General features: G+C 46.1%; 1 protein-coding gene across 1 annotated transcript; it reads left to right on the top strand.

Annotated features, from left to right (window-relative positions):
* The first annotated feature begins 406 nt into the window (after positions 1–406).
* On the top strand, positions 407–3,625 carry spp1 (secreted phosphoprotein 1). The gene is made up of 6 exons (XM_060908264.1): positions 407–529; positions 1,582–1,650; positions 2,054–2,110; positions 2,323–2,355; positions 2,696–2,959; positions 3,082–3,625. The coding sequence occupies exons 2-6, from the start codon at positions 1,597–1,599 to the stop codon at positions 3,370–3,372; spliced, it is 699 nt and encodes a 232-aa protein (XP_060764247.1). The 5' UTR covers positions 407–529; positions 1,582–1,596; the 3' UTR covers positions 3,373–3,625.
* The last annotated feature ends 14,495 nt before the right edge of the window (positions 3,626–18,120 follow it).

Here is an 18,120-nt window from a genome sequence, read left to right as displayed (position 1 = left end):
ATTGGCTTCGTAAATCTTCTAGGGTTAAATACGTATTTTTTTGTACTCTATCATGGTGATCAGAGATATAGTGAAGTTGAATATCCATCTCCTGATTTAACCCATTAATGAAGTGCGAAAGATTGACTGTCATTGCAGTTTATGCCTGTACAATAGATACTATGTCTGCCAACAAATGTGGCATTTTACAAACAGTCTGAAAATGTCTATAACATTGAAAACAATCCATGATACCCCCCCCCCTTTTTTTTTTTTCTAGCTCACCATGCCTGGTACTGAATGTTTGCATTGGCTGGCCACAGAACCCACAGGAAGAGTGGGAGTAGAAACGGTGGGACAGCAGCGGTAAAACTCATGACATCACATGGTCCACTTTGATTGGCCAAATCTAGAGGCAGCAGGGTTTAAAAGCCAAGCAGCTGTGAGCATCAAAACAAAGCAAGTTCTCAACCAAGAGACTTGGAAAGTAGTGACTGATCCACTACCACACAGCAGCAGCAAGCTTAGATCCCCAGCAGCTGAAAAGCAGGTAAGAAACGACTTTCATTCTTCGTACTGTACTTTAACACTTTACCATGTATTTTACAAACAGAGCAAAGTCCTGATTGTTTGTTGGTTGAATGTATTCATTGAATTATATCGTAAAGGTCATCTATAGATTTTCTACAGAATGATTCAGCCAGCCAGGCTTGATTGAGTTTTTCGCTTGGAATGGAAAAGTATAGCTTATTCTTCTCTCCAGATGTGGATCTGCGAAATAAACCAAGGAATCAGATGCTTCAAATTTTAAACATTGTCTGTTGCATTATATCAACATTACCAATCTGAATGATTGATTATAAAGTGCATTTTATTATTGAAGCAAAATTTGAATAACAGAAGAGGAAGTTATATTGGTCAGCTGACTCATTTATTTCAGCAACAAAACCACCCAGTTACAGCCTCAGGCCAAAGACTAATAATAACAACAACAGTTAACTCAAAAACCTCTGAAGCAGCCGGCACAACGTTCTTTTCAGCCTTTACTATTTTGCATCGTGTTTCATGCTTGCATCAAAGACACAAAATGAAAGTCTTGACTTGCCATAATAATGTCCTGAAATGAGAAACGTTTACTAAAATATAACGTTCGAATTCTAGGGGCTGGCAGCTGTCTACATATAATTTGAAGAATTACACACTAGAAGGAGATTATTATAGCTTTAGCTACACACTCACTACTCCAGTTTATAGCTGTTGTAGTGTTATCGTGGCTAAAAAGGAAAACATGGGAGTTGTTTCATGGTGAAAGCTGGATGCTGTTAGAAAGGAAACTGTTCCCTGTTTGCCAAAAATGAAGTGGCTGACTTGATATGGGCACACTTCCGTAACAGTGGAAAAATGTACAAGCCCGAAAAGCTAATTGAGGCAGTTTATAGTTTGACCATTATTTTATTGAGCCATGAGCTCTCAGTGTGTTGATGTTCTAATATGAAAGCAAAGAATGCTTTTATTATGTGTCTGCGCATCTCATTCATTCGTGTATCATGATTCATGCTAGAAACAATCATCAAAAGGTAATATGTAATTTTTTTTTTCTAGAAAACACCGAGGAAAATGAAGGCTGTCATTGTATTCATGCTCCTTTTCGCAGCAGTCTATTGTCACCCTGTAAGTTCAGAGCAAACAACATTACTACTAAACTAACCTTTATATTATGTAACGTTAATGGTATTGAGCAGATGTTTTTATCCAGAACGACATACAACATACCCAGAGCAGCCTGGGAAGCAGTTGGGGGTTAGGCATCTTGCTCAAGGGCACTTCAGACATTCCTGTTGGTCCAGGGAATTGAACTGGTGACCTTTTGGTCCCAAAGCTGCTTGTCTAAGCATTAAGCCATAGCTCCTCCCATATTAATGCATGGAGGTCTTTTGTGCTCCCTGTACGTCGCTTCAAATCTAACAGTATCCAAGACATTACTTTAGGTTGGAACAGTTAAATAAACGAACAGAAAAAGTCTCTTGTGTCACGGTATTCCTGTCTGAGTCAACATTTTGTGGTCAACTTACAGGTGAAACGTTCAACCAGCAGCTCAGAGAGCACTGAAATGCAATCTGTTGATGGTCAGGTGAGCATTTTGGATATGACAGACATTTTACACGTACCTGTACATGGCTGTAGGGATTGTTTCAAGCTCTCAGGGCATCAGCTAAAAAAGAATCAATCACAGTATTCATATTCAGAGTCCACATAGATTCATAATTGCTACTTGGCACATAATGTATCTTAAAGCGCTTAAAAAAAAGGTGCTTCTTTTTCATGTTGGTATTTTCATTTCAGTCTGATTCGGTTCCTGATGAGAGCTCTGAAGAGGTAAGAGACACTCATCCTGTCTGCTAACCTTATGAGAGACCCTTTCATCCAAAAATAGTTCTGTAATCGTAAAAATAGTGTCAACATGTTGCATGTGATAAGATCTTCAGTGTGCATGTTGTTATAATAAAACATTTTACCATTTTACACATACAGCCCTCATTTATTTCAAAATGGAAAAGGAACTTGTACTTGTCTTATTGTCCACGATGATTATATGCCATAGAGTGTGAGACGAAAATAATGATTAATGTGAAATAAAAATATTCGTATGTATTATGAGTATAAGAAGGGTATTAGGTCCTACAGATTGGCTTAATTTTCTGTGCTGTTTCTCCAGGAGGATATTGATGATGATGCTGATGATGATGACAGTGACAGCGATGAGTCCGATGAGATTACAGACCCCACTGCTTTTCCTATAACAGAGTCCACTCTCATCCCTACTATTAACGGCCGTGGAGACAACATCGGCTACCAGAGCAACTACAAAAAACACATCTATTATGTGGATGGCAACAACGTCGAGAAAGGACCTTCTTCTTTCAAAGCACGTAGCTTTAACAAGGGGAACTACAAGGATGAAGATTTGAAATTGCTCAAGGTAAGCAGGAAGCATTCAAATTCATAGAGTAGGTGTTAGACAAAACAATCCAGGAGGAAGACCTCAACGGAAACATGATATCAACATTATATAAGACTCAGCGAGTTCCTCTTGTTTCTCAGGTTCTGGACAAAAGTGGGCTTGACCAGGGAGTGGAAGTCTCCAGTGGCACGGAGAGTGATGACATAAGCCAGCTAGAGCAGAGGTCCGCTATCAGTGCCAGTGATGCCAGTGACGGTGATTCCAGTGCCAGTCAGGAGAGTGAGGAGAACAGCCAGAGCAGCGAGGAAGACACAACCGCGGCCAACACGACCGCCAACGACTCGTCTGAGAGCAGCGAGAGCGAGGAGATCAACGTGACCGACCAGCCTGTAGTGATCAAGAACAGCAACCCTGAAGTCGTCAACCTTTAAATGCACCCCAAACCTGCTGGTGACAAGTGACTCACTTCACTTCATGTGAATCAAGTAGCACAATGCAATGATACAGCTCAGACAAACCCGGTCTAGTACCAAGGCTGCATTTCATTACCTGTCAAATCTGTTTTTTTTTTAAAAAAACAAATCTACATTTGCACAATCATTTATGATAAGTTTAAGTAATATATTTTAATCTCCCATGTATCATGATTTATCCTTTATGAATAAAGTCTTTTTTCTTTTACAAAAAACAAAAATAATGACTGCTTGTTCATTGAATAATAATTTTATGATTTTTTTTTTTTCCATTCTTATTTTCAAATCTAGAAATACACCTGGACACTATAAGAGATGCTACACCACCAAAACAGTTAATTCCACACAGTGCAGAATGAAACTGATGGAGCTGGCAACAGCACACAGTTCTCTGCATCCTTTGTCCTATAGTTAGCTTCCAGCACCAAATCTTTATTTCAGATTAGAAATCTGCATGGAAGTTTACAGTCAGATTATTCAAAACAAGGCATAAACCTAATTTCAGCACGTCTCTGAAATAGAGTCATGATTTTTCACCTGCAACACTACATATGAAAACAAAATCGATCCTATTGTGGATACACAGCAAAACATCAATAAACACCAATAATAAAAAAAATTAAAAAGCATAAAAACTCCAACATTTAAAAAAAGTCTATCCATCATAGCAAACTAAAGAATAAACGAGCACTGCTGATACGTCTAAGTAGCCAGGTGACCTTAACCGCATGTCGTTGAACTGTGGGAGGAAACCAGAGCACCCAGAGGAAACCCACACAGACAACATGCAAACTCCACACAGGAAGACCCCCGTGAAGTTCAAACCAGGAATCTTCCTGCTGTGAGGCGATAGCGCTAACCAGTGCACCACAATATAGCTTCATGTGAATAAGAGCGGCAAACATTTTTTCACTACGATTAAAACTATACACATTTACAAGCTGAATAAAAAGTTTGAAATCCGATCAATCCTGTAGGAGGAGTAGGGATTTTTGTGAAATTGCATATGACCCCTGTGTAGCCGCATCCATGGCAGGTGGTGCCACCTGGTGAACAACTCTTGTTGGAAAATGTCTGTAGCGCGAATCGCGTGTGGGTGGAGCACAGAGGACGGCAGGACAGAGATCAGGTTTGTGAACCGGTTTTATTGCCACACTTTTCAGAGTTGCAAATAGTCTTTACTAGCGTGAGAGAGACACACACACACACAGCGTCTCGTCCGGTTCTCCCTCTGCTCTCGCTCTCCCTCCTTAAATAGGGCGGTTTACTGGGGAGAACACACAAAACACAGGTTAATGACACTCAGGTGAAGCGATTCTGCCACTTACCTTCCCCAACTCCGCCCTCCTGTCACAGACCGGTGCTTGACCACGCCCCCGCTGCCACATACCCCCACCGCCCGACTCAGGCCGGGCGCCCGTCCGGCCTGCAGCCGACTCCCCCCCCCCTTGACGGGAGAGGAAGTCCGCCACGACCATCTGCGCCCCCGGCCTGTGGACCACCTTGAAGTTGAAAGGTTGGAGCGCCAGATACCAACGGGTGATCCGCGCGTTGGCATCCTTCATGCGGTGGAGCCACTGGAGGGGCGCGTGGTCCGAACAGAGGGTGAAAGAGCGCCCCAGCAGGTAGTAACGGAGGGCGAGGACCGCCCACTTGATGGCCAGGCACTCCTTCTCGATAGTGCTGTAGCGCCCCTCACGCACTGACAGCTTCCGGCTGATGTACAACACTGGGCGGTCCTCTCCCCCCACCTGCTGGGACAAAACGGCCCCCAGCCCTCTGTCCGACGCATCCGTCTGTAACAAAAAGGGGAGAGAGAAGTCAGGGGAGTGCAAAAGTGGCCCCCCACACAGTGCAGCCTTTACCTCAGAGAAAGCCCGCTGGCACTGCTCCGTCCACTGGACCGGGTCTGGCGCCCCCTTTTTAGTGAGGTCAGTCAGCGGGCTGGTGACGTCCGAATAATTAGGTATGAACCTACGATAATAGCCAGCCAGCCCCAGGAACTGTCTCACCCCCTTTTTGGTCTTGGGTCTCGGGCAGGCCGCAATCGCTGCTGTCTTATTAATTTGGGGACGCACCTGCCCGTTACCCAAGTGGAAGCCCAGATACCGTACTTCCACCCGCCCAATCGCACACTTCTTCGGGTTGGCAGTGAGCCCCGCCCGCCTCAGCGACCTAAGGACGGCCCTCAGGTGTTGCAGGTGCCGCTGCCAGTCATTACTATAAATGATTATGTCGTCCAAATAAGCGGCCGCATAGGTAGCGTGGGGCCGGAGGATCCGGTCCATCAGCCGCTGAAACGTAGCGGGCGCCCCAAACAGCCCAAACGGAAGTGTGACGAACTGGTGTAAGCCGAACGGTGTGGAAAAGGCCGTTTTTTCCCGGGATAATGGAGTCAAGGGGATCTGCCAATATCCCTTCGTCAAATCCAGTGTCGAGTAAAAGCGAGCCGTGCCTAGTCGATCAAGCAGCTCATCAATACGAGGCATTGGGTACGCGTCGAATTTAGACACCGCATTGACTTTTCTATAGTCCACGCAGAACCGGACCGAGCCGTCGGCCTTGGGAACCAAGACCACCGGGCTGCTCCAGTCACTGTGGGACTCCTCGACGATGCCCATTTCGAGCATGGCCTGAAGTTCTTCCCGAACCACCTTTTTTTTGTGTTCGGGTAATCTATAAGGTCGGCTACGCACTACCACCCCCGGGGGCGTCTCTATGTGGTGTTCTATGAGGTTGGTGCGTCCGGGCCGGGGCGAGAACACATCCGAAAACTCGGCCTGCAACTGGGCGACCTCCGTGAGTTGGGTCGGGGAGAGGTGGTCTCCACAGGGGACCGGAGAGGTGCGAGATGCCAATGACCCTTTTTGAATCTCCGGCCCCAGCTCCGCCTTCTCCGGAACTACCGACACCAACGCCACGGGGACCTCCTCATTCCAGAGCTTCAGCAGATTGAGGTGGTAGATCTGTAGCGCCCCCTCCCTGTCCGTTCGCCTAACCTCATAGTCGACATCCCCGACTCGCCGTGTGACCTCAAAGGGCCCTTGCCACTTGGCGATTAATTTGGAGCTCGACGTGGGCAACAGGACGAGTACCTTATCTCCCGGAGTGAACTCTCTAAGGCGCGCGCCCTTGTTGTACAGGCGGGTTTGCCGTTCCTGGGCCTGCCGCAAATTCTCCTGAGTTAAGTGGGTGAGCGTGTGGAGTTTTGCGCGCAGATCCATAACGTATTGAATTTCATTTTTGCTCTGCGAAGGTCCCTCCTCCCAATTTTCCCGCAGTACATCTAAGATGCCGCGCGGCTTACGCCCATACAGTAATTCAAATGGGGAGAACCCCGTGGAGGCTTGGGGGACCTCTCGCACTGCAAACAACAAGGGTTCGAGCCACTTATCCCAGTTACGTGCGTCCTCACTTACGAATTTTTTGATAATATTCTTGAGGGTGCGGTTGAACCGTTCGACTAAACCGTCCGTTTGTGGGTGATACACGCTGGTGCGGATCGGCTTAATACCCAGTAGCCCATACAGTTCGGCCAGTGTTCGTGACATAAACGAGGTGCCTTGATCAGTCAGAATCTCTTTCGGGATTCCGACCCGGGAGATGACGTGGAAGAGAGCCTCGGCAATACTACGTGCGGAGATATTGCGAAGAGGCACCGCTTCCGGGTATCGCGTTGCATAGTCCACCAGAACCAATATAAAGCGGTACCCTCGTGTTGACCGATCTAATGGCCCGACGAGATCCATCCCAATTCGTTCAAACGGGGTCTCGATTAATGGTAGGGGGCGCAAGGGCGCTTTTGGAATGGCCGCTGGGTTTACTAACTGACATTCGCGGCACGCCGTACACCACTTACGGACGTCGCCGCGAATCCCCGGCCAATAGAATCGGGCCATTATCCGGGCGAGTGTTTTATCCTGCCCGAGGTGTCCCGCCATGGGATTAAAGTGAGCCGCCTGGAATACCAATTCCCGACGGCTCTTTGGAATTAACAACTGGGTGACACGCTCCTTCGTCTGAGTGTCCTGCGTCACTCGGTATAACCTATCTTTTAAAATGGAAAAATAGGGGAAGGTCGGGGTGGCATTCGGCTGGAGCGTTTGACCATCGATTACTCTCACTTGGTCAAACGCGTGTCGCAGAGTTTCGTCTCGCGATTGTTCCAGTGGGAAATCCGCGAGGGATTCCCCAATAGAGAGAGGAGGAGCCGGGGGCCCCTCACTCTGTCGCGGAGATGACGTAGACGGCCCTGCGACCGCAGCCCCAGCCAAAACGACACCGGGACCCCCCCCGGCTAACCGGCAGGACCCACTCTTTACTAGGTGTGCCATCAACCCCCGGAATCCCGGCCAATCAGTCCCCAAGATTAAAGAGTGGGTAAGGCGAGGATTAACCGCCGCCTTCACTATAGATTTGTCCCCTCTGAAATGTATGTGGACCGACACCAACGGGTAGCAGTGGACATCCCCGTGCACACACAACACCTTCACCCCTTGTGCTCCCCCCAATGCCTCGTCTTGCACCAGGCTTTGGCGGATCGAGGTCTGGTTGCAACCCGAATCCACCAACGCCTGATAGGTCGCCCCTTGTACACTTACCGGTATGCGATATGCTCCGGCCTGATCGAGGGCAGCCTCTGGCGCGTCGGGGATCCGCACCACCGCCCCCACCTCCATCGCGGCACACTGTTGCTGCAGGTGGCCCGGTTCCCCGCAGCGCCAGCAAACCGGCCCGGGCCTCCCCTCTGCAGCTGTGGACTGGGGGTCACTCACCTGAGGGGGGGGAGAGACAGACATAGAAGGGAGAAACGGGAGGGCACCACGGGTGCGGCGGGCCGGCTGGGGTGGGGCCGGCCCCCGCCTCCGTGGTGGGGGAATGGGGCGAGGACGGGACACGGGAGGAGGGGGAAGAGAGAGAGAGAGAGAAGAGGGGAGAGAAGAAGACATCCGTTGTCCTGCCGCCGGGACAGCCGCCAGATGATCCTCCGCCAGTCCTACGGCCTGATCCAGCGACGCCGGGCGGTGGCACTGGACCCACTCCGCGGTTCCGGCGGGTAGGCGGGCGACGAACTGCTCCAGCGCCACCTGGTCGATGATCCCCTCGGCGTCGCGATCTTCGGCCCTCAGCCACCGCCAGCAGGCGTCCCGGAGCTGCTGGCCGAACGCAAACGGGCTGCCGACTTCCTCCATTCGCAGCGCGCGGAAGCGCTGGCGCTGCTGCTCCGGCGTGCGCCCCACGCGCTGGAGGACAGCCCGGCGAAGGTCGGCGTAGGCCAGCCGGTGGTCGGCGGGGAGCTGTAGTGCGGCTAGCTGCGCCTCTCCCGTCAGGAGGGGGAGGAGGCGCGCCGCGCGCTGTTCCATCGGCCACCCCGAGGCTTCGGCGACCTGTTCGAATAATGCGATGAACGCCTCGGGGTCGTCCTGCGGGCCCATCTTAGTCAAAGAGATGGGAGATGGGCCCGCGGCCGGGGCGCTGGTGGACCCCGCCGACGCGAGGAGGCGCCGGAACGCCTCGCGGTCTTCCTGCTGAGCCAGTACCAGGGCTTCGAAGCGGCGCTCCTGCTCCTTCCGGAGTGTAACGAGCGCCTGGTGCTGGCTCTGCTGGGCCGTGGCGAGGGCGTGGACCAAGTCCGCGAACGGGGAGGATTCCATGGGGCTGCAGGACAGGTGCTCCACGGTTCCCGGGTTTCGGCACCACTGTAGCGCGAATCGCGTGTGGGTGGAGCACAGAGGACGGCAGGACAGAGATCAGGTTTGTGAACCGGTTTTATTGCCACACTTTTCAGAGTTGCAAATAGTCTTTACTAGCGTGAGAGAGACACACACACACACAGCGTCTCGTCCGGTTCTCCCTCTGCTCTCGCTCTCCCTCCTTAAATAGGGCGGTTTACTGGGGAGAACACACAAAACACAGGTTAATGACACTCAGGTGAAGCGATTCTGCCACTTACCTTCCCCAACTCCGCCCTCCTGTCACAGACCGGTGCTTGACCACGCCCCCGCTGCCACAATGTCTTTAGAGTCTTCTGGGTGAGTTTCAGTGAAAACTTCCCAGCAGTTTACGAACAGTAGTGTTTGGTGTGATGAGTCACCTAAAATGTTAAAACGCCCATAAAATGTTAAATATGACAGGCGGCGCCACCATCTTGACAACTTCTATACATACCAAACTGGGGAACATTCCCTATGAGTTTGATCAAAATCTGATCACTCCTGTCAAAATCTGATCACTCCTGTAGGAGGAGTAGCGATTTTTGTGAAATTGCATATGACCCCTCTGCAACCTCATCCATGGTAGGTGGTGCCACCTGGTGAACAACTCTTGTTGGTATATGTCTTTAGAGTCTTCTGGGTTAGTTTCAGTGAAAACATCCCAGCAGTTTACGAAGAGTAGCATTTAATCTGACGAGTCACCCAAAAATTTCAGACGCCCATAAAATGTTAAATATGACAGGTGGTGCCACCATCTTGACAAATTTTATGCACACCCACCTGCGGAACATTGTATGTGAGTTTGATCGAAATCCGATCAATCCTGTAGGAGGAGTAGCAATTTTTGCAAATTGTGGACGGACAATGGATGGACAGGCAGACGACAGACTGACCACGTGATTGCATAAGCTCACCTGACCTTGCCTGTTGTGCAGGATCAAGCCAAGCTTTTATAATATAGCCTTCAAACAGAAGCCTGAATAAATATTTAATTCAAATTAATATTCACCATGGGCGGCACGGTGGTGTAGTGGTTAGCGCTGTCGCCTCACAGCAAGAAGGTCCGGGTTCGAGCCCCGGGGCCGGCGAGGGCCTTTCTGTGTGGAGTTTGCATGTTCTCCCCGTGTCCGCGTGGGTTTCCTCTGGGTGCTCCGGTTTCCCCCACAGTCCAAAGACATGCAGGTTAGGTTAACTGGTGACTCTAAATTGACCGTAGGTGTGAATGTGAGTGTGAATGGTTGTCTGTGTCTATGTGTCAGCCCTGTGATGACCTGGCGACTTGTCCAGGGTGTACCCCGCCTTTCGCCCGTAGTCAGCTGGGATAGGCTCCAGCTTGCCTGCGACCCTGTAGAAGGATAAAGCGGCTTGAGATAATGAGATGAGATGAGATAATATTCACCATTGCAAACTACCTAGATATAATATACATAAATATATATGATATTTCAAATACATACCACATGTATGATGTACAGTGTATGATCTAATTTCCAAGCTGTAAATATAGCCTATAAACAGATTTCAGATCATTTACTTCTTCCAGCTTGCCCCATTTGTGCGCACGGGGACCCTATTGATCCACATGTCATACTAATTGGAGCATAGTTTTATGCTGGATGTCCTTTCTGCCACAACCCTCCCATTTCCGGGTTTGGGAAACAACCATTCACACCTATGGACAATTTAGAGTAGCCAGTTACCCTAATTGACTGCGCGCTGGCCTAGTGGTTAGCGTGTCCACCTCTCAACCGGGAGCAAGTTCTACTTGCAGTTGGGTCATACCAAAGACCATCATAAAAATGGTACCTACTGCCATCTGGCAAGGCATGCTGCAATACAGAATGTGAGAGAGGAGTCAAACTCTTGCGGTTACCAGAGGACCAGCCTCCCACTGTAACCCAAGCTATATAATAGGCGAGAGGCCGAGGGCTATAGAAACTGAGATCAGCACCGCACCCATGTGCCTCAAGAGCTGGTTAGTACTGGGACTGCCTGGGAAGACCAAATCCTGGTACAGGAGGGACTTTGACTTTTGAATTAACCTAACTGCATGTCTTTGGACTGTGGAGCACACCGGAGCACCAGGAGGAAACCCACGCAGACATGAGGAGAACATGCAAAAGCCACACAAAGACCCCCAGAACCTTCTTGCTATGAGGTGACAGTTCTAACCACCATGCTGCTCAAACAAATTTCACACGATGTACAAATATGTACAAATTTCATAAGATGTCTATTACAGTTCAAACTGCACCTTTAAAATGTGGCGGAATTAGAAGATACATTTCAAAAGTCAACACAAACCCTGTGTCCGAAATCGCTCACTCGTTCACTACTCCCTACTCCCTATATAGGGAATTACTATATCGAGGACTATATAGTGAGCTCATTGGTAAAATGAAGAAATGCTTTCAGACACTAGTCCGTCGCGCTGGAATTTACATCATTACTGTCACACAATTAAAACGTGCCAGATCAGTCGGCTGGTGGGTTTTCAAAATAATGAATAAATGCATGTATTTTTGTGATAAATCCAGATTATACTGAGCATATTTCCCACATTAACCAATACAAAGTACCTGCATCTTTCAGTTCTTTTAAATCAAGGCTGAATACTTTCTTCTTTGCCGCTGCCTTTTATTAAATCAAATTTGAGACTTTTGATTTCTTTCGGCGTGACCGCAATGCATGATGGGAAATATTGCTTTGGTTAGTGACCATCGGTTGTACACTACTTTTCGTGATGCATTGTGGGATACTTTGAGTGCACTATATACGGTGTAAAATAATCCTCACTAAGGTTTCGGACAGCACTACAAAATGGCGTCCTCACTATTGCCCTAGTATGGTGAGTAGGGAGCGATTTCGGACACAGGGAAAGTAAAACCACTGCAGACAAATCCTAACTTCAAACACTTGGTGAAGTATAAAAATAACCAAACCACAAGAGGGCATTGTAATCTTTATAGACGTTCAAAACCATCATGAAGAAGTGCTTTAGCTAGAGCAGGGGTCACCAAACTTTTTTCTCTGGGGGCCACATTGTCGTTCCTGACTGTGATGGGGGGCCGGGGTCGGGTCAGCTATATAACATAGAATTGTATGACCCAGACAAATATGACCACCAGCAGGTCTCATTTTGTAGTAGAGATTACTAGCCTGGCACAGCCATCCCCACTACTATATCCACACTACTACAGTATATCAACACTTGATTCCTGGCACATATTTGTTTATCTTTATTAGTGGTTTGCAAAAGTAGTAATCGAGTCTTCACACTTTGTTTTAATTTGAAATACCACAGATATTCCATTTATTTATTTTCTAATAAAAATAACATCAAAGCTGTCAAGGTAAGAAACATCTGCCTAGTTGAGGTGATTGACACTGGCAAAGGTGAGTGGAAAATTATAAATTGTAGGTAGGCCTGTTGATATTATTAATAATATTAATAATAATTGTGCAGCACTTAATAAAGGTCAAATAAATAGGCCTATGAAATAAATACATTTAAAAAAAACAGTGAAATTATAATAATATGAGCAATAGATCAATAGATCACAGCAGTTGTGCTGTGTCCTGCACGTCATTGCTCTCATCCATGGCCAAAGCAAAAAACTCGAATTCTGATGCTTTCTCATTCAGCTGGTCATACACGTTGTCCCCCAAATCTTCGGTTCGCCTGGTCATAGTAGGTGCGGAGAGACTCACCGCGTTGAGCGCATCCTTCTTGTTGGGACACACCTCCTCGGCCACAGCAAGCATGCATATTTTAACAAAGTCCCCATCAGTAAACGGCTTTCCATGGGTAGCTAGTAGGTGAGCTACCTTATAGCTAGCTCGGACAGCAGACTGGTTGATCTGGGTTTGGCGAAGGAATACATTCTGTTGTGCAGCCAGTCCGCATTTCATCCTCCGAATCCTGTCTTCTCTTGTTTGCCCTCGCAAACTAGCATACTCTTTGTGGCTGGTTTCGTAGTGACGACGCAGATTATATTCTTTGAAAACCGACACACTTTCTTTACATCCAAGACAAACTGCACGGTCCTTACACTGAACGAAAAAATAATCGGTGGTCCACTGTTCTTTAAAAACTCTGCACTCTCTGTCAGCTTTTCGCTGACCGCTAGCCATTTTGCTGTCCTGAACACTGACGGTTCTCTGCGCGTGCGCTGCCTGTCACTGCTTGAATGCGAGCATATGACGAAAATTCGGAAAATATGAATAGTTCATTTTATAACTAAATCTCATCTTATCTCATCATCTCTAGCCGCTTTATCCTGTTCTACAGGGTCGCAGGCAAGCTGGAGCCTATCCCAGCTGACTACGGGCGAAAGGCGGGGTACACCCTGGACAAGTCGCCAGGTCATCACAGGGCTGACACATAGACACAGACAACCATTCACACCTACGGTCAATTTAGAGTCACCAGTTAACCTAACCTGCATGTCTTTGGACTGTGGGGGAAACCGGAGCACCCGGAGGAAACCTACGTGGACACGGGGAGAACATGCAAACTCCACACAGAAAGGCCCTCGCCGGCCACGGGGCTCGAACCCGGACCTTCTTGCTGTGAGGCGACAGCGCTAACCACTACACCACCGTGCTGCCCTTTATAACTAAATATCAATTTTAATTGATAAAATCAACAAAATACAAGATGCAGACATGTTATTATTTGCCAAAAAGCAATTAAAAAAAAATAGGCCATGACCACTTTTGGGGATTGCCTCATAGGGCCGGTTCAAGTGGTGGGGGGCAGAGGGGCTGGGGGGCCGGTCAAAGGGGGGTGGCAGGCCGGAGTCGGCCCGCGGGCCGTAGTTTGATGACCCCTGAGCTAGAGACCTTTTAGTTTTGAGAAACTCTGTAGCTTGGATTTTCCATAAGTGTAGTGATAGATGCACTTAAATTATTCACAGTTAAAGTATGAATAAAATAACAAAACATCACTCTCAAAAGAGAACATTCAGTAGCTAGGAGTAATCTTGACTGAATTATTAAATTACTTATACGAAAATGTATTAAGTATCAAAAGTAAATCCTAAAAATGTGTACTGTTTACTATCTACAGTTTCCAGAGGTGGTAAAAGTACTCATCTAATTAAACTATCTGGTAAAAGTTGAAGTACAGCTTTAAATTCTTCACGAAAGTTAAAGAAGAAAAATATAAATACTACCTAAAGTACGAAAGTTAAAAAAAAAAAAAAATAAATAGTGAAGGGAAGTTCAGATCTTTGTATTGACTTGGATCTTTGAATCTTGTTTGAATTTTTTTTTTCTTCCCGAATCATTTGTTCATTTCGTAAGGTAACATAGTGATACACAGGTTTACTTTTGTGGAGCTGTTAACCTCAAAGAGGTGGCACAACCTTTGGACCAGAGCCTATTGAGTTGTATTATTCAGTTGGAATGACTGCTATAACCACCATGTGAATAATAAACCAAAGACTCAGACCTGAAAGTCCCGTAGCTATGATTCATGAATGAATCACTCACTATAAAGAAAGGATATTACATGGTGACACAAAGATATGAAGTTTATCTTTGAGTGGTGAATGTGTATATCATGAGCAAGTGAGATATGTTCCAACACGAGAAGATAAATTTCATATCTTTGCATCACCGTGTAATGTTCTTTATATTATATGGACACATCCACACACATAAAAAAACAAAATTTAATCAAAATAATTTAAATTTTGAACCAGTTTGCCATTTTGACAACGCATGTCAAGTCAGTGGGAAAACACTGGGAGTGACGTAATCGGAGTGAAATATTGGGAAAGATTGGGAAATATGTCACTCAGATCTGCGATGCATTTTGTATGAAAAATACACATTTTTCAACACGAGTAGATAAACTTCATATCTTCAAGCCAATGTCAAGTCAAGTTTATTTGTATAGCGCTTTTAACAAGAGACATTGCCGCAAAGCAGCTTTACAGAATTTGAATGACTTTAAACATGAGCTAATTTTATCCCTAATCTATCCCCAGTGAGCACGCCTGTGGCGACGGTGGCAAGGCAAAACTCCCTCAGACAACATGAGGAAGAAACCTTGAGAGGAACCAGACTCAAAAGGGAACACATCCTCATTTGGGTGACAACAGACAACATGACTATAACATTAACAATTTTAACACGAACTCAGTTTTGTTGATGTTATAACTCTTCATTGATGGAAACTTGAGTGCAAAACTGTGTGTGATTTTCTTTTTATTATATCGACACATTCACTAACAATGTACCCAAATTTATCAAAACAATTAATCAATTTCCTCATGAGTGACATATCGAGATTTATGTCACAGTTTTGGTTCTCCATGTCCCGGATGGAGCTCGTATGAAAAATACAAGTGGCGTATTTCCCAGTAAAACACTCATGTCCATATAATATACTGTATATTACTGTTATTACTGTCTGTAACTGATACATATTACTACTATTACTGTCTGTAACTTTTTTATCCTTTTGATGCACTATTGATGTGTGATCCGAATGGACAGGTCCAGAATCCCCAAACAGCTATTCTATGAAGAGCTGGCATCCAGCAGTTGCAACCGGGGACAACCAAAGAAAAGGTTCAAGGACAACCTCAAGACCTACTGCAAGTGGGCCGACCTTCCACCCAGGCAACTTGAGGATGCTGCCTCAGACAGAACCAGGTGGCGTGCCTTGACAAGAAGAGCAGTCACCAACTTTGTGGACAATCGCCGACAACGCCGAGCCGCTGCACGCGAACACCATCATCAAGCCTCCATGAATCCTGTCCCAATGACGAGTGTTCCACGTCCTACCTGCAACCGCATCTGTGCCTCTGCCTTTGGGCTTCAAAGTCACATGCAATCCCACAGATGACAGCACAATGGATCATCATCCTCGGGCAACAAGAGACTACCAAGGAGGATGATGATGTGGTTTACGTTTTGCATATCTGTTTAATTTTGTAATTTCTTTTCTCTACTTGAGTGTGAGCAACTGCAGATGCACTCAATTTCCCCTCGGTATTATTAAAGTATTTCTGATTTCTGATTCCTAATCACTCGAATGCTTGCTAGCATGATACACTGAGCATACAAACTAGCTGTATGCTAATAGCTAGCTGTCACAATAAAAACCGATTTGATTACAGAATTAGGTCTCATTCTCGTGCTCACATCTGATTAGATTTGTTAAGAAATTAAATCCATTCCTTGAAGGTATGTGATACAGAAAGTCACCTTATGACTTTACATAAAATGCATGATTATTGAGAAATGTAGTAATGTATTATTTTTAAAAAAGCTGAAAAGAAAGTAGAGCTCAGTATCAATGCGCTGTCGAAGCGCGCAGAAGGTGTTAGTACGCCTGTCATTATAGTGCGGACTTTCCATAGCATAGAAAATCGCCACGTTTCAATTTGTGTAACTGAACTTGTTTCATGTCACTGGTCATATAAACCTATGTAAACAGGAAAAACGCGGAAGAGTTTGGTCGCATCTAACTACAGCCCCAAAAAATACCATTGGCTATACTGAGCCTAGCTACATTGCTAACAGGAGTGACAGCGCATCTGACTGACTGGGAGGTCGCGCAAAGCTCGGAGAGGTACGGAGCAGCTCGTCTCAATTCAGATAAGAGCATATTTCATTATGGAAGTACGGTGGACTGTTCCTTTAAAAAAGGTTACATGGGTAATAATATTATACTTACACACCCAGTAAAGAACTGATCCAGGGAGGAATTGATTTATACTCATTGGGTTTGTGAAAAACTACACTAAACCTAACAAACACTAAATATGTGCTAATGTCCCAAAACAGCCACCAGTGGTGAGTAGTGTATGGCAGTCAGTCACAAGTCCAGACCTACATTACTTCTGTACAGAGGTGGACAAAGTACCCAACTTCATTACTTAAGTCAAAGTACAGATCCCGCTGGTCAAATGTTACTCCGATACAAGTGAAAGTCGTACAGTCAAATTTTTACTTAAGCTAAAGTGCCAAAGTACTTGCTTTTAAAAATACTTAAGTATTAAAAGTACATTTTCTGTCAACGCATCATTGTATTATTGCCACAACACTTACAAAACCTAACACCTCTGAAGCAACCGACCGGATTTGCAAAATGAACACATGCTGTGCCATCATGGTGGTTTAACGTTAAGCTAGCTAGTCAGTGAAGCGCCACCTGACATGCTAGCAAACTCTTTTCAAACTCAAAATCATATTGGGTCGCTAACGTTACTAGAAAAGAAAGATTTCTACATTCTGTTTATTTGGCAAGATTGTACTAAAACATATTTCTGAAAGGACTTCAGATAAGTTAACGTTATTCATGTTAGCGTAACTCCATTTTTAAATGCTAACTAACAGTGTCCACGTTAACTAGCTATGTGTTAGCGTTAGCCGTGGACAAGGCTACGGCAACTTGGTGGGCAAATCCATAGAAAGTCATTTGACTAACCAGACTGCATAGCTATTGTAGCGTTATCGCTAGCTCTAAAAGCACAGACAACTTCGTTGCAAGCTTTCTCTTGGAATAAAACATTTATATACCTCGACATGCTTCGGCAGTGCATCCATGCTATCATTTGCACAACTTCAAGAATAGTATAATCTTCCCAGGCATGACTTTTTCAAATACCTGCAGATTCGGGACTTCATATACAGGGAAATTACTCTTAATATTGATGCCACTACGTCTGCAGTTGAACAATTACTCCTCCTTGGCCCAGCTAAGAAATCCATTACTCGTTTTTACAATGTCTTAAGCCAGACTGATGTAATAAATGTACAGGATGTTATGCAGACGTGGCAAGGTGAACTTGGTATAGATATTCATCTCATCTCATTATCTCTAGCCGCTTTATCCTTCTACAGGGTCGCAGGCAAGCTGGAGCCTATCCCAGCTGACTACGGGCGAAAGGCGGGGTACACCCTGGACAAGTCGCCAGGTCATCACAGGGCTGACACATAGACACAGACAACCATTCACACTCACATTCACACC

Source organism: Neoarius graeffei, chromosome 25 (assembly GCF_027579695.1).
Source record: "Neoarius graeffei isolate fNeoGra1 chromosome 25, fNeoGra1.pri, whole genome shotgun sequence".
Classification (NCBI taxonomy): Eukaryota; Metazoa; Chordata; class Actinopteri; order Siluriformes; family Ariidae; genus Neoarius; species Neoarius graeffei.
This window is presented reverse-complemented; position numbering and strand designations above follow the sequence as displayed.

What these genes read in the sequence shown, in the direction of transcription:
- spp1 (XM_060908264.1), top strand. Translation starts at nt 1,597, where the DNA reads ATGAAGGCTGTCATTGTATTCATGCTCCTTTTCGCAGCAGTCTATTGT. An exon ending in TGCAATCTGTTGATGGTCAG is followed by an intron (nt 2,111 to 2,322) that starts GTGAGCATTTTG and finishes TTTTCATTTCAG; the next exon opens with TCTGATTCGGTTCCTGATGA. An exon ending in CTGATGAGAGCTCTGAAGAG is followed by an intron (nt 2,356 to 2,695) that starts GTAAGAGACACT and finishes CTGTTTCTCCAG; the next exon opens with GAGGATATTGATGATGATGC.